General features: G+C 40.4%; 1 protein-coding gene across 12 annotated transcripts in view; it reads left to right on the top strand.

The window, feature by feature from the left end:
• The window catches only part of kif21b (kinesin family member 21B), a 61,978-nt gene that overhangs the window by 31,955 nt on the left and 16,581 nt on the right, over positions 1 to 13,442 (top strand). For 3 of the 12 annotated variants that reach the window (XM_079681293.1, XM_079681296.1, XM_079681289.1), the window contains exons 14-26: positions 544 to 732; positions 846 to 1,153; positions 2,104 to 2,420; positions 2,878 to 3,061; positions 3,150 to 3,353; positions 3,466 to 3,567; positions 4,176 to 4,341; positions 4,659 to 4,719; positions 4,878 to 4,926; positions 5,593 to 5,837; positions 7,343 to 7,411; positions 7,561 to 7,671; positions 11,159 to 11,197. In XM_079681293.1, coding sequence (XP_079537419.1) covers positions 544 to 732; positions 846 to 1,153; positions 2,104 to 2,420; positions 2,878 to 3,061; positions 3,150 to 3,353; positions 3,466 to 3,567; positions 4,176 to 4,341; positions 4,659 to 4,719; positions 4,878 to 4,926; positions 5,593 to 5,837; positions 7,343 to 7,411; positions 7,561 to 7,671; positions 11,159 to 11,197 — 2,044 coding nt within the window. The remainder of the gene's footprint in view (positions 1 to 543; positions 733 to 845; positions 1,154 to 2,103; positions 2,421 to 2,877; positions 3,062 to 3,149; positions 3,354 to 3,465; positions 3,568 to 4,175; positions 4,342 to 4,658; positions 4,720 to 4,877; positions 4,927 to 5,592; positions 5,838 to 7,342; positions 7,412 to 7,560; positions 7,672 to 11,158; positions 11,198 to 13,442) is intronic. The other 9 variants (XM_079681291.1, XM_079681300.1, XM_079681299.1 and 6 more) reach the window with 5 other exon arrangements.

Genomic DNA, 13,442 nt, shown 5'->3' with positions numbered 1-13,442 from the left:
TGTTTTACATACATTCATGGTGTCCAGAGGATGAATCACACATAACTTCTGTGATCCCTGAAGATGTTTCCAGACCTCATTTTCAGATGAATCGGTGCCAAGGTGTTGCACACAAACTTTTAATGCCTCAGAATAAGAGACCTTCTGACTTGTCCTCGAGTGCTATCAGCTTGTGTCCATACATTTTTTAAAATTGTTTATGAACACATACTTATACTACTACTAACTGATACAGACTTCTTTTTTTTTTAAATGTATCAGATGTGTCCTATTCGACATTACCTTTATTCACTTTTGACAGTAAGGACAGTAAAAAAACTTCTCATGGCGTAGAGCTGAATTTGATTGTACAGTGTTATGGACAGTTTCTTAAAGAAATGCAACACGAGTCATGCAATATCTAATGTAATTAAGAATTAAGTCAAGACATTCATCTGGGCTGTTTTTCCTGCTATTTATTTTATTACCCTCAAAATGTTTTTATTTGAACTTCTCATTTAGCTCTACTTTGTACCCCGCCTGATTTTCCTTCCCATCCTGCAGCCAACTTCCAGGCGGACCTGGCTGATCTGACCTGCGAGATCGAGATCAAACAGAAGCTGATAGACGAGCTGGAGAACAGCCAGCGGAGGCTGCTGATGCTGAAGCTGCAGTACGAGGAGAAGCTCATCCTCCTCCAGAACAAGATCAAAGACACTCAGCAGGAGAGGGACCGCGTACTGCAGAATCTCAGTGAGTTCATTCATCATAGCATTTTTTAAATTCACACACAGTTGTGGAGTTTTTTTATCTTTAGAAAAAAGCATCCAGACAAAATCCATTAACATGTTTGCATGGCTACGCAGTGTCCATGGAGAACTACACGGAAGAGAAGGCCAGCCGGGTCAAGCAGGACTACGAGAAACGTCTTAAGGAGATGAACCGAGACCTGCTGAAGCTGCAGGTGGCACAGAAAGAGCATGCTCGTCTCCTGAAAAACCAGAGCAGGTACGAACGGGAGCTGCAGAAACTCCAGACAGAGGTCAACGACATGAAGAAAGCCAAGGTGACGCTGATGAAGCAGATGAAGGAGGAGCAGCAGAGGAGGAGGATGGTGGAGGCGAAGAGGAACCGTGAGATCGCCCAACTCAAGAAGGAGCAGCGCAGACAAGAGGTTGGACTGCAGGCTGTGTTTGTTTAGGACTGATACATCCAACAAAATACTCTCTAAGTACTACCAGAGCTGCAATTACTATTTTTATAATCAATGAATTGTTTAAGTTAATTGGCAGAACATTTCGTTCTCAGAATCTCATCCTGCTTTTTCTCTGTTTTACACAGCCTATGATTAATGTATAAAACAGAGATTAAACTGAATATGAATTCATTGATCAGAAAAGTAATAATTTGTTGTAGCGCTAAACACAAAAAAAATTGAGATATTTAGCACATACATCAACATATTTTCTTGGTTGCTCATCTCCCTCTAATTTCTAATACAGAACTAAAATCATTAGGACACTTGTGAGATAGGTGAGCAATGTTATGAGTTTAATTAACACTTCAGCTGCTGTCCACTTTCTAATTTCATGACTGTGAATGACTCATTATTTTCTTTTATGTTTTATTTATTTATTTATTTTTTTATGTCTTGTCCTTGTACGTTTCTTTGTAAAGCGACCTTGAGGTTATGAAAGGCGCTATATAAATTCAAGTTATAATTATTATTATTATTATTATTATTGCTTGCATTGAGGTTCTCCTTCTGTTTGACAGGATGGCACTTTAAAATACTCATTAATTTATTATGTACATATTGCACACATATTTTTTGGTTTGGCTTTCCATGTTGTGAAGATAAGCATATACACCAAATGAATTCCCCTGTGTGTTTATTTTCCCTGGAGGGGGGGGGGCTAATTAACAAGCATGGGAACATTTACACAGTCATCCAGTTTCTAATCATAATCCTTTTATTTCGGATTTTGTCCCTAAATCCTCTCATGATCAGCACTTAGTCAGCCTGTTTTGCAAAACGCAGTCAGCTCAGGAATCTAATTAACATTTGATGAAGAGTGAAGAAAAAAGTATTGAATAACCCTTTCCCTCCGATCTCTCTTTCAGTACCAGATCCGAGCGCTGGAGTCTCAGAAGCGCCAGCAGGAGCAGGTTCTGCGCAGGAAGACTCAGGAGGTGACGGCCCTGCGGCGCCTGGCCAAACCCATGTCAGACCGCGTGGCCGGGCGCGTGGCCCGCTGGAACCAGTCTCCCCAAATTTCGGACTCTGGAGCTGAATTATCGGCCAGCACCACAGCAAGCAGCTCTGAGCCTGAGACCGGGAGGTCTGTGAGCGGGATGGTGAAACAATGGAACAACAAAAACAGCGTGATTGGATATCTGGCCGAGAGTGAGGGGAGCATGGACGGAACCAGAGTCATTGGGTAAGAAATGCCTATACTTTACTGGTGATGTGTTAACACTGTCTTTTTAGTGGATATTTTAATGATAATTGTTGGGATAAAATGCGAAAGGAGTAAATTGTACTGGAGCTGTACTTGACCTTATAAAGAATTTTATTGAGTTTCAGCTCATTGTCAAGGTCTAGGAGCATTTAGAAAGAGGGATATCTCCTCAGGTGGATGCAAACACACAACTCCTAATATACGTTTATGTTTGTTAATGCTGGATGTGTAAATAAGTAACTGTTTGCTGAAAGGTTCCCCATATCAACTGAAAAGTGATTTCTTCCTTGTCAGATGACTAATGACTGTTGTTTGTGATAGCCCTTTTACCTCTGTATCCTTTGTTGCTCTTGTAACTCTTACCTCTACTCAATTCTTTCCAATTGCATCAGTCAAATCTTATGTTTCTCCTCTCTTCTGTCTTGTCTCTTCCCAGCAGCAGGAAGAAGTTGCAGCGTAAGCCAGCAGGCCCTGGCAGCGCTGCAGCGGCGGGCAGAGTAAGCAGCTTCTCCAAGTCTGCCCGGCTGAAGTGGCAAACACTGGAGCGTCGCATTATGGACATCGTCATGCAGAGAATGACAATCTCTAACGTGGAAGCTGACATGGATCGGCTTATCAAGGTCGGAACGACATTCAGATTTCTACTCTTGATTAAGGTCTGTTATGCGTACGGCTCTGACTTTCCTCTGTGTGTTTTTGATGAGTCAGAAGCGGGAGGAGCTGACGGTCCAGCAGGAATCACTCTCACATAAGAGGGAGGTACTGATGGCAGACGGCGAGGGTCCAGAGGCAGAGGACCGCCTCCTTCTGGAAATTAACGAAGATATCGAGGTGCTGAACGCCAACATAGACTACATCAATGACAGCCTGTCTGACTGCCAGGCCACCATCGTACAGATAGAAGAGACCAAGGTACGAACACAGACCATCACACACAAACACACATACTGTATACAAACAGTAATATTTGCTGTGGGAATGACAGGAGTCTTATATTAATGGCGAGGGCTGTGTTTTCCTGCAGGATGAGCTGGACTCAGTGGACACCTCAGTGGTGATCAGCTCTTGCTCTCTGGCTGAAGCGCGCAACCTCCTGGACCACTTCCTGAAGGCTTCCATAGATAAAGTGAGTTATCATTCAGAGCCTGGTTTGCAGCTCCACAAACTTTTGTAAAAAACAATCTTGTTGAAACACCTTACATCTGTGGTGAGGTGTGAAAGAAAATATGAAGCTTGAACATACATACAGATTAAATCACAAGATAACATATTGTGTTTTCTATACAGTTAAACAGTTATACTATATAAACTGGTTTAAACTATACATCATATCACGCCATTGGTTAAAATGCAATCATGTAATGTATATTTATTGATGTTTCAATGTCCTGGTGTGAGTGGTGTAGGAGCATTGAATTATGGACTGTGGTGCCATCTAGTGGTGTCTCCTTTTACTGCAGGATGTTGTCAAAGATGTGGTACAAATAAATTACTAATCCCCCTTCAGAGGGTTATAACAATGTTCTACTACAAGGTTTAATAATACATTCATAATGTTCACATTTGAATTCAGACTCAATATGCATGCTGCTTTTTTTTGCATGTCTATTCATTTTGTTTAAAACAGGAACTGTTCTTGTTGTATGGTAATTAGCTGGTCTTAAAGTTGTGTTGCAGTGTGTATGTGTGTGTGCATTATTATTTCTGATATTTTTGGTCATTGTGTGCTTGCAGAGTTTACACGTGGCTCAGAAGGAGGCTCAGATCCGGCTGCTGGAGGGTCAGCTGAGACAGTCAGATGTGATCGGCTCGTCTCACAATCACATAATCCTTGATGCCCTGAGAGAAAAGGCAGAATACATCCCTGAACTCCAGGCTCTCATTGCCAATGTGCAGCTGGGTGAGTGTGTCCTTTAACAATAGATACAAAAACTAAATTTTTCCACAAAGAATCATCAAAAAGCACTAAAGAAATCTTACTCAACTAAGACTGATACAACAAACTAAATGGGGATGGCACTAGTGTTGAGGACTGGGTGGGATTTTGAAGACTTCATTATTTATGTTCCCTTGCTTTTATCGGCTTTAGAGGATATATTAAACTAAAAGCAGTGGAATTGAAACACATGGTAGTGGATTAGGGTGGGTCATAAAGAGACTGGCAGTTATGCAAGGTGTGCTGGGGACTGACAGGTTGTATGTTTTCTGCGCTTCCAGAAAATGGTTATGCGAGCACAGACGAGGAGCCGTCTGAGTTCAGCCAAGCCTCTGACATCAGGTGAGACTGCGGTCACCATTACAAAATAAACCTCTCACTTTGACCCAATTTTAAGAAAAATCTACCTCAATGTGCTGTAGTTTGCTTTAATATGTAAACAAAACATGTACTCCATTCTCATATCTCCATGTATATGTAACTCTCCTTTCCTTCTGCAGTGTATATCGCATGAAAGAATCCAACAGCCAAGATGATATCAAAATAAAGGTACAGCTGATTTGACTTTGAAGTGCATCAGTTGTTATTCAGCCGTTTTAGATGTTTCAGATTCAAATCCAGATGTTAACATTTCTTCCATATTTAACATCGTATTATAGCTCTATCTTTGTTAGAGCCCAACACATCTGCGGGAATATCCAAGCCCGTCAGACCTTTATAAATCTCCATGACACTGCATTTTGTCAGATAACATCAGTTGGGGTAATGATTGTGTTGGACCCTTGCTTTATTTACACATATCTTTTTGTTATTCTGTTGAAATGCTGCCATTTCTGTGTGTAACCACGAGGTGGCAGTATCGGCAAACAATAAAAAAAAGGAGCTTGGTTTTATATTCTGAGAAGGAACCCCTGATTTGACACAAATCCCTCTTATCCTCATGTTAATGCTGTGCTCTCTATAGTTTATTGTTTCTATAAGTAGTTTTTCTCTTTGCAGCTTTCTTTGAACCCACAAAGATTTATAGAGTTATTGTTTTTTCCCTTTTTCCCTTCTGAATGATATATTATGCATTTTCTCCTGTGCTTTGATTCTATTCAATATTACATTTTTGTATTGTATTTCTCATTTTTTCCAATCCCACTGTTCTCTTTGCTTGTATCATTCTCCCACCTATGGTCCTCTGTAACACATACGGTGCCCATTTCCCCCCAGATGGAGCCTCGTCTGTCAGTTCAGATGAAGGCGGTGTCAGCGGAGTATTTGGGGCCCATCCTGGACCCCTCCTCGAGCAGCAAGCACCAGTTCATCACCAAGTCCCTGGCCTCGCTGACGGACATCCAGGAGGACGGCCTGTGCCTCGGGTCAGCGAGTCTGGGTCTCAGCCTCGCCCTACGAGACCCCTACCACAGGGAGCGGGCCACCCGCACAAACAGCCTACCTGTCAGGGGACACACCTTGTAAGTCAATGTTAACGACGGCTGAGATGAAACAAGGGCAGGTTAAGGCAGACTTATTTATATACTGTACATGCCTATTATAAACACAGACATTCAAAGTGCTAACACTGGCAAAGTAAAGCATTAGGAACGATATAAAAAAGAATTGGCAATTAAAACTAAGTTGAAACGAAAATAAAATGACTTAGGAATGAAATAACATACAAATGGAATAGACCATAAACTCACTTATAGTGCAGTTATACGTCGTTAGTTGCCTCAAATGCAACAAAGTAATTAAAAGGGAAATGAAGAAACCGATCAATCAAAGGCACAGGAGAACAATAACTAAACAGGAGAAGAAGTTGCAAGTTTTTCATGTCGATATAAAGACACATCCCTTAAGATTAACCAAGTAGTTGTTGGAGGTATGGTTCAATGTAGGATTATTAAAACAGCTCTATATGGATGAACCAATAGGCGTATTACCATTTATCAATTACATGAAACTAAGCCATTATTTTCAGCTAACTATTTAAACAATTAAATATATCTTATAGCTTTTCCACCATTTTTACATTTATCCATAACATTTATCTAAATATTTCAACCCTTTATTCATTCCCTTTAGTGTTTTTAGTGTTAAGGTATCACAGCTGACTTCGTATTTAGATATTTATCACAATGAGTTGGATTTGTCTGTAATGGTTTGTCAAAACAACATTTAAAGTTGGCCCTTTAACCCGGCTAAACATTGAACTGCATTTTTTTCCACTTAGTTTAGCTTCTGTCCCACCTCTGTAGCGCCTGGCACCTGCAGATGTACACCCTGGGGAACACACACCCTTTGGTTGTGTATCACTGCTCTGCTGTGTGGGACAGCAGGGGCCCTGATGTTATAGTCTTCTTCAAATAGAGAAGCTTATCTGTTATCCCCATGATGGTAAACATTTGTTCTGCTGAAGTGCCCTTTAGCACTTCCCTTTAGCAAGAGCAGAGTCATGAAGTGTTGATGACGTGGGTTGAACGGGAACATTTGCGACTATTTAAAAATAAAACCTGTTGCTTAGATAGACTAACAAGTGTGATAGAAACATGATGATAATTGCATAACCATACACCCTGTGGGATATCACAACACAACATTAGAAAACGTCTTTTCATCACATTTTATTTCCTGACAAAGTTGTCAAGAACTTTTATGTCTTTCCTGCAGTTCACTTCCAAGTTAACAGCCGCTGTAAACCTGCCAGAGGCCTGACAGTTTTAGGTTATAAATCTGCTTCAGGGAGAGAAAGGGAAAAGCCAATGAAATTAGCATCAGTCCTCTGGGATGGGAAGCCTGAGTGTGTGTGATTTAATTTTTGAAGGAATTAGTCTGCAAGTTGCTTTAGTCTGCTAGAAATGCTGTTAACATGCAATAACCCTTCTTGCTTATTGATTCCTTTAGATGTGTATCACCCTCCTGTGCACTCCCTTAAAGATTGCTTAGTATGCTTTTGTGTGTGTGTGTGTGTGTGTGTCAGTCCCAGGCAGTCTCGTGGTTATGACACTTCCCCTCTAACAAGGAGGAAATCTTACGATCGCTCGTACAGGTACATGCACTGTGATGCTCAAATTTAAGCTATTCTGTTGGCAGATTTTTCTAATCTTTTGACTCTGTAATGTTATTCACATACTCCTTCATTCTTAACTCTTCTTATTCTTCCTTCCTTAACCTTCCTCCCCCCCTGCTCCTTATCAGGCCCACTGACGGCTACACTCCCCCCTCCTCCCCGCCTCTGAGGTCCAGAAACGACCGCAACGTCTTCTCCCGGCTCACCAGCAACCAAACCCAAGGTTCTGCTCTGGACAAGTGAGTGCACTCTTGCAGATATATATATTCACACAATGCTTTTGTCCTTTTGTCCCTGCGCTCTCATCTGGTCGGTTCAGTGTTACTTTAAATCCACTTTCTATTCTTTTTTTTTTCTCCTCTTCCATGGTTTGTGATCTTCACATATTGTCAGAAGGTCAGGCCTTTTGAGAGGAAAGGGCTTTTGTCCGCTGTGTAGATGATCTTCTTAAGAATGTGCTATTTTCCAAATGTTTATCCTCCGATGAATTCCACTCTTAGACATAATGCTTTTGGCATGAATTTATTTCCTGGAAGGAGAGATGGGGAAAACATTCACAGAATCCAGGTGTTAAATGACTCAGAAGACAAGACCACATCAAACCACATCCACAGGCTACATTTAGCAACACTACCAACACGGTGTATTTGCAGTGTTTTTCCACTCCATTTATAGGAGTTACTAGGAAACAAATGCAAATTAGGAGGGAAGCAGCTAAGATGGTAACATCCTCTGTAAGAGCAAACTGTCAGGGCAGTATTGCAAAAAAATAGTTTATTGTGTAGTGTGCCTGTTTACAAGATTTTTGATTTGCATGATAAAAATGTGCATATTGGCATTTGGACAACACAAAGATAAATCATTTTGAACAGTAAATAAAAAAACTGCCCTCTAATAAATCTTATCTCATAATATTCAGGGTTTGTGGGCACTGTGGGACCAAGGGAATTGGATTAATATGTATGATAATCTTTTAGGCTTTACATAGAGTTGGTGACGAATTGGCCTGTTTTTAATGGTTGTTAATCCCATTTCTATTTATAGAGGTTAAAAGAATTGTAGATGCATGTTAATGTCAGCCGCAAATAAGTCTGGAGTGAGCAACTGGCCTTTTCCCTTCCTGCTTACAATCGATTCCAGCTTTCCGCTCTGATAAATGTCAGCAGTTAATTTCAGTCAGCGTTTGGCTCTGCTCTAAAGGTGTTTGCTTTGTAATCTTTATTAATACAGAACATTTCTAAGCTTTATTGATCCATAATTGTTTGGGAAATGCTGTGTGAAATAAGCTAGGGGTTGTGTTTGTGTGTTCGCTGCATGTGTGAATTTGTGTGTGTAGGAGCGACGTGTCCTCATTATCTGGAGCAGGGGTAGGTAAATGAGTCGGCTGTTGTCATCTTCCCATGCAGCTGTTGTGATTGGAAGCCATTTTGAATTAACTCAAGGTGGCAGTGTGGGAGGATATTTAGGTTTAGGGTCGCGTTTGTAGTTATCACAAGAAAGGCCTTCCTATAGTGAGCATGATGTAGGAGGATGAAAGGTCTTTTTCCCGTTTCCTCTCTTGTGTAAGGAAGCATTTGCATTGTTGCATTCTGGTGGCAGGTATTCACACCATTTTGTCATTTGCATGCTTTTCTTCCTATCATGCAACATGCACTTTTATGCCTAAAAATAGCATGATAGGAGATCTTTAAGTGTTGTGTGGAGGGATCTATTTACTGATTTTAATGCTGGATATATGTATATATGTATGTATATATATATGTGTATATATATGTATATATATGTGTGTGTATATATATGTATGTATATGTATGTATACATATTTCTTTGTTGCCAGAAATGTTCATAATTTAAACCATTATTTATTTTTTGCTTTCAATTTCTTTACATTACTGACACTGACCTTGTGATGATGACAAACTTCATCATCACAAGTATTAATTCAAAGCTATATTGAGCCAATTTCTTCAATGTATTAATATACAGAAAGCCAGTCGGAATTCTGTGTAATTTGGGGTCAAATTAGTCATTGTGATGTTCACAATGAATCTTTGCCAGTACAGAAATCAAACATTAAAATGTTTTTGTGAGGTTGGGGAGCATTCTGCCTATTCTATTATACGGTTTTTCGACCGTATAATATGTGAGGAGATTGGCTTCCTAGGAGACATGGATCAGGCATTTGACACAGATTTGAAAGACACATTAGAATGAGGAAAATTAATTTCAAACCAAGTTTTCATGTTGTCTGATGGATAAAGAGGCTTTGCATCCCAGAGCCATTTTTTAATCTTCGCATTTCATTTGCATCTTCTGAAAACAATGAATTTTAAAAGGATTTTTTCTTGAGAGTCTGTAAGAAAAGCTGATGCTATCACTATGCTAATAAATACTGTGGCCAGCCGTGAATACCAAGAGATGGAGGAATTTTAATCACCTTTTTAACACGGTTGTTCCCTCCAGACACATCCACAACCATTTAGTTTTATTATTTCATGCTCAGAGTGTAAAGCACAGCAGGCTCTCATGGTGACAAACATGAGGCTATAAAATATTTACAATATAATAACACTTTTATTGCACGGTTACACACAGTGGAGATCCTGTATTGGTGTGGTCTGAACTCATTCCCTGGACAGCTTTAAACAGAGCCTCCTAGATTTTCCCTTCTGTTAACCCTGTTTGCGGTTCCTTATGTTCCTTTCTGCACTAATCCCTGTATATGCCTGGAAGGAGTAGATATGTTAGTCGACACTGGCGTTACGGAAGTCATACATTATGGCTGCATATATGTAAAAAATGTATGTGCAGTTTGTTAACCTCCTGTATGACTACCTTGGCATCAGTGTTTCCTCCTTGACTACTTCCTTCTTTCTTTCAGAACCTCTTCTCTACCTTGTTCAGATAAATGATTTAACTTTTAAATTTGCACTATCTGCCGAGAGTTGGATGTAAATGTGAGTGTACAGTAGGCTAAGTTAGCTTAGCAGAAAGACTGGTAACAGAGAAACGGCTAACTTAGCTTGAACAAAATCTTAAGAACATCCAGCTGCTAGCTTTTCTAAAGCTAAAGAATAAACACACATGTCTTTATTTGTTAAACCACTAATTGTTGTTTCCACACATTGCTTTTTGAACTAAAAGAAAATACAATCCTTTTAGTTATGAGCTTTAGAGTTGCTAGTAGGCAGATTTTATAACCATCAGAAAGAGCCATGATTGTTTCCTTTTTATGCTAAGCTAAGCTAACCTGCTGCTGGGTGTAACTGTCGACTGAACTATCAGATACCAGATATCAGGTACCAATTGTCTCATCCAACTCTTGTCAAGGAAGAGAATAAGCGAAAACATTTCCTTTAAACTTTTAACGCTAACACAACTAGGGAAAACTCCCCTTAACCAGCCATTGTTATGGTTTACTTACAGTAAACATGCTTAACCAAGGAAAACATCTGCAGACAGCTGTCAAGAATAAAGCCTGTTCACTGGTTTTAATTGGGAAGAAGCACATGTCATGGCAAACTGCCTGTTAATCACTGGACAAGCTTTGTTTTCTGACAGATTTTTCCTGCCAGTTTGCTCACTGCTTTTATATCTAAACCCCTTCCTCCAGTCACTCCTCCCTTTTAACCCTTTGCCAGTAACCCTTCTGTCTTTCCGTAGTGTGGTTAACCCTTTCCTCTTCCTGCCCCTTCCTCCCCTCTCCTGCTCCTCTTCTGCCTCCAGGTCGGATGACAGCGACTCCTCGCTCTCCGAGGTGCTCAGGTAGAGGAACTGTGTTTGTCACTCTCTGTATTTCCCGTTTGCCTGTTAACTCACCTGGTGTCGTCTCGTCTCCACCGGTAATCAGGACCTCCTTTTCCTCCTTTTGCGGTCGAGGTGGCTGTGGTGCATGTTCTAACCACATGCTGCTCTCTTGACCCGCCGGCCTCTTCCCACCTGTGATGTTGGGTTGCTCTGTAATGTTGCTCGCACACAAGACCTGAATGAACCTTACCACTTTTCAGCAGGCTGAAGCAGGGAAAAAATAAATACAAACATTAATAATTTATTTTTAAGGAAGCATCTTTAAATGAATCCAGACATTTTTTCATTCCTTTGAGACAAATATAATACAATGATTTAGTAATGGTAAAAGCAAGGTTTCCTCTTCTTCTCTTTCTGGTAAATCTATTTCTGTGCATTGATGCTCCTCTCACCAAGGCTGTCTGTTTTTCTGTGTATTTCAAAGAGCACAGTGTGAGACCCCTCCATGTTTTCATTAGTCTGCCGGTCTCTTGGTGCTTGGCCCTGCAACAGCCATTAGCAGCCCTCACATTGCACATTATGCAGCACACTGTGATATCTTCCACAGATGCTGATAGAATTGGAACACTTTCTGCCATTTGGACCACGCCATGTTGTGAAATAGAGTGCTGCATTAGGCAATACTATAATATGTACTGTTTAAAGTATGTAAAACCGTAGATAAACTATTTAAAAAGTATTCAAAAATAATGCAACATAATGGTTTATCGGGAAGGTGAACAAAGTACTTGTAATTGGTTTATTAGTAAGGGCTCTGGTTCATTATAATAACTTAAGAACAATTATGTTTTATTCATATAAAATATAAATGAGTCATAGCTTCACACTTTACTGCTCCTTTGTTATAAGCAATGAGGATAGAGCATAAGCACTTTCTTAATCATTCATAATGATAACATTACCAGCCTAAGCTTAAGAGTGATAAAGTTCTAAAATTCTTCTTCTTCTACACAAATCATCATTCCCTTCTCCTTTTGAATCATTTAAATATTATTTTCCACATTTAGTTTTTAAATTAAATGAACATAAATCTGTGAAATCACATAAATCAACAGACTCATACTCAGCAGAGTGGAGCACACTGTGGGATGCTGATTACCAATCACTTATAGAGTGTCTTGAGCATTGATTTTTGGGATCATTTCGGGACATCTCTAGTCACATGTTTGGTTTCCCCCTCGTATGTTATCAAATAAATACCTGTGTTCTATCGTCAGTCTTTACTAAATGAAATTGGACCAAAATGAGGGTGGGACAGATCGATGCGACGCTCCAATAATTCTATACACCTGCCATCACAGTCACTGTCTGCAGAGGAGCAGAATCTAATAATCTGACCATGATATCAACTTGATACATCTCTGCACCCTCACATACCACATACTCTTTTACCAGAGGCTCTAAAAAGCAAATGGTTGTGGAGTTGCTGAACTGAGTCAGTTACCAACTGACTTGTGGAGAATGAATGTTGCATGTGGTGATGGTGACATCTCACGCCATTGTGCTGTGGTTTATTTTGAGTTGCAGGCTGCTATGTAGTTGGTTTCCCAGGCTGTGGCTGTTGTCAACAATTGTTTTCGAGCTTATTCTACACAAGTTGGTTTTCCTTTGTTGAGTTTTGTGAGTTTTGGCAGACATGCATGCAATCTTTTTTCATTGGCTGATGAATGACAGTGTTTTACTTTGGTTGGCATTTGCAATGTTAGGTAAGATACGCAGGCAGTATGGTTTAATATTTAATTTAGTTGTTGTGTGTGTGTGTGCTGTCACGCTGGGACATCAGCGTATATGTGCAGGCACAGACGAGGAGCATGTTGCCATATTTGACAAGTTTCAAGCACACCCTTCTGTATTTTTCTCAGCAGAAACAAAACCTGCCCCGAGTTCTGTGTGTATTCACAGATTCTCTTTTTCCTCCTCACATCCTCCGGCTTTTCCTCACTGTTTTACTCTCTACCTTACCCTCTCACACAGATATGCACTCACATACACACTAACCACCACTGGTGTTATTAGGAAGCCCACCGGGGACCAATTTTCCCACATTCCTCCCTCTTGTTCTTCTCACCCTCTGCCTGCTGTCTCACTCCGCTGACTGCTCTCCAGGCACTCTTGGTCTCTCGTCTGTCTGTCAGTGGGACATCGATTCGGGGTGAGAGGAGGGCAGAGGTTCAGCTAGAGAAAGGGAATGCACATATAACAG

Source organism: Notothenia rossii (assembly GCF_949606895.1).
Source record: "Notothenia rossii genome assembly, chromosome: 5".
NCBI lineage: Eukaryota > Metazoa > Chordata > Actinopteri > Perciformes > Nototheniidae > Notothenia > Notothenia rossii.
The sequence above is the reverse complement of the archived record's forward strand: the minus strand, read 5'-3'. Positions and strand labels throughout refer to the sequence as shown.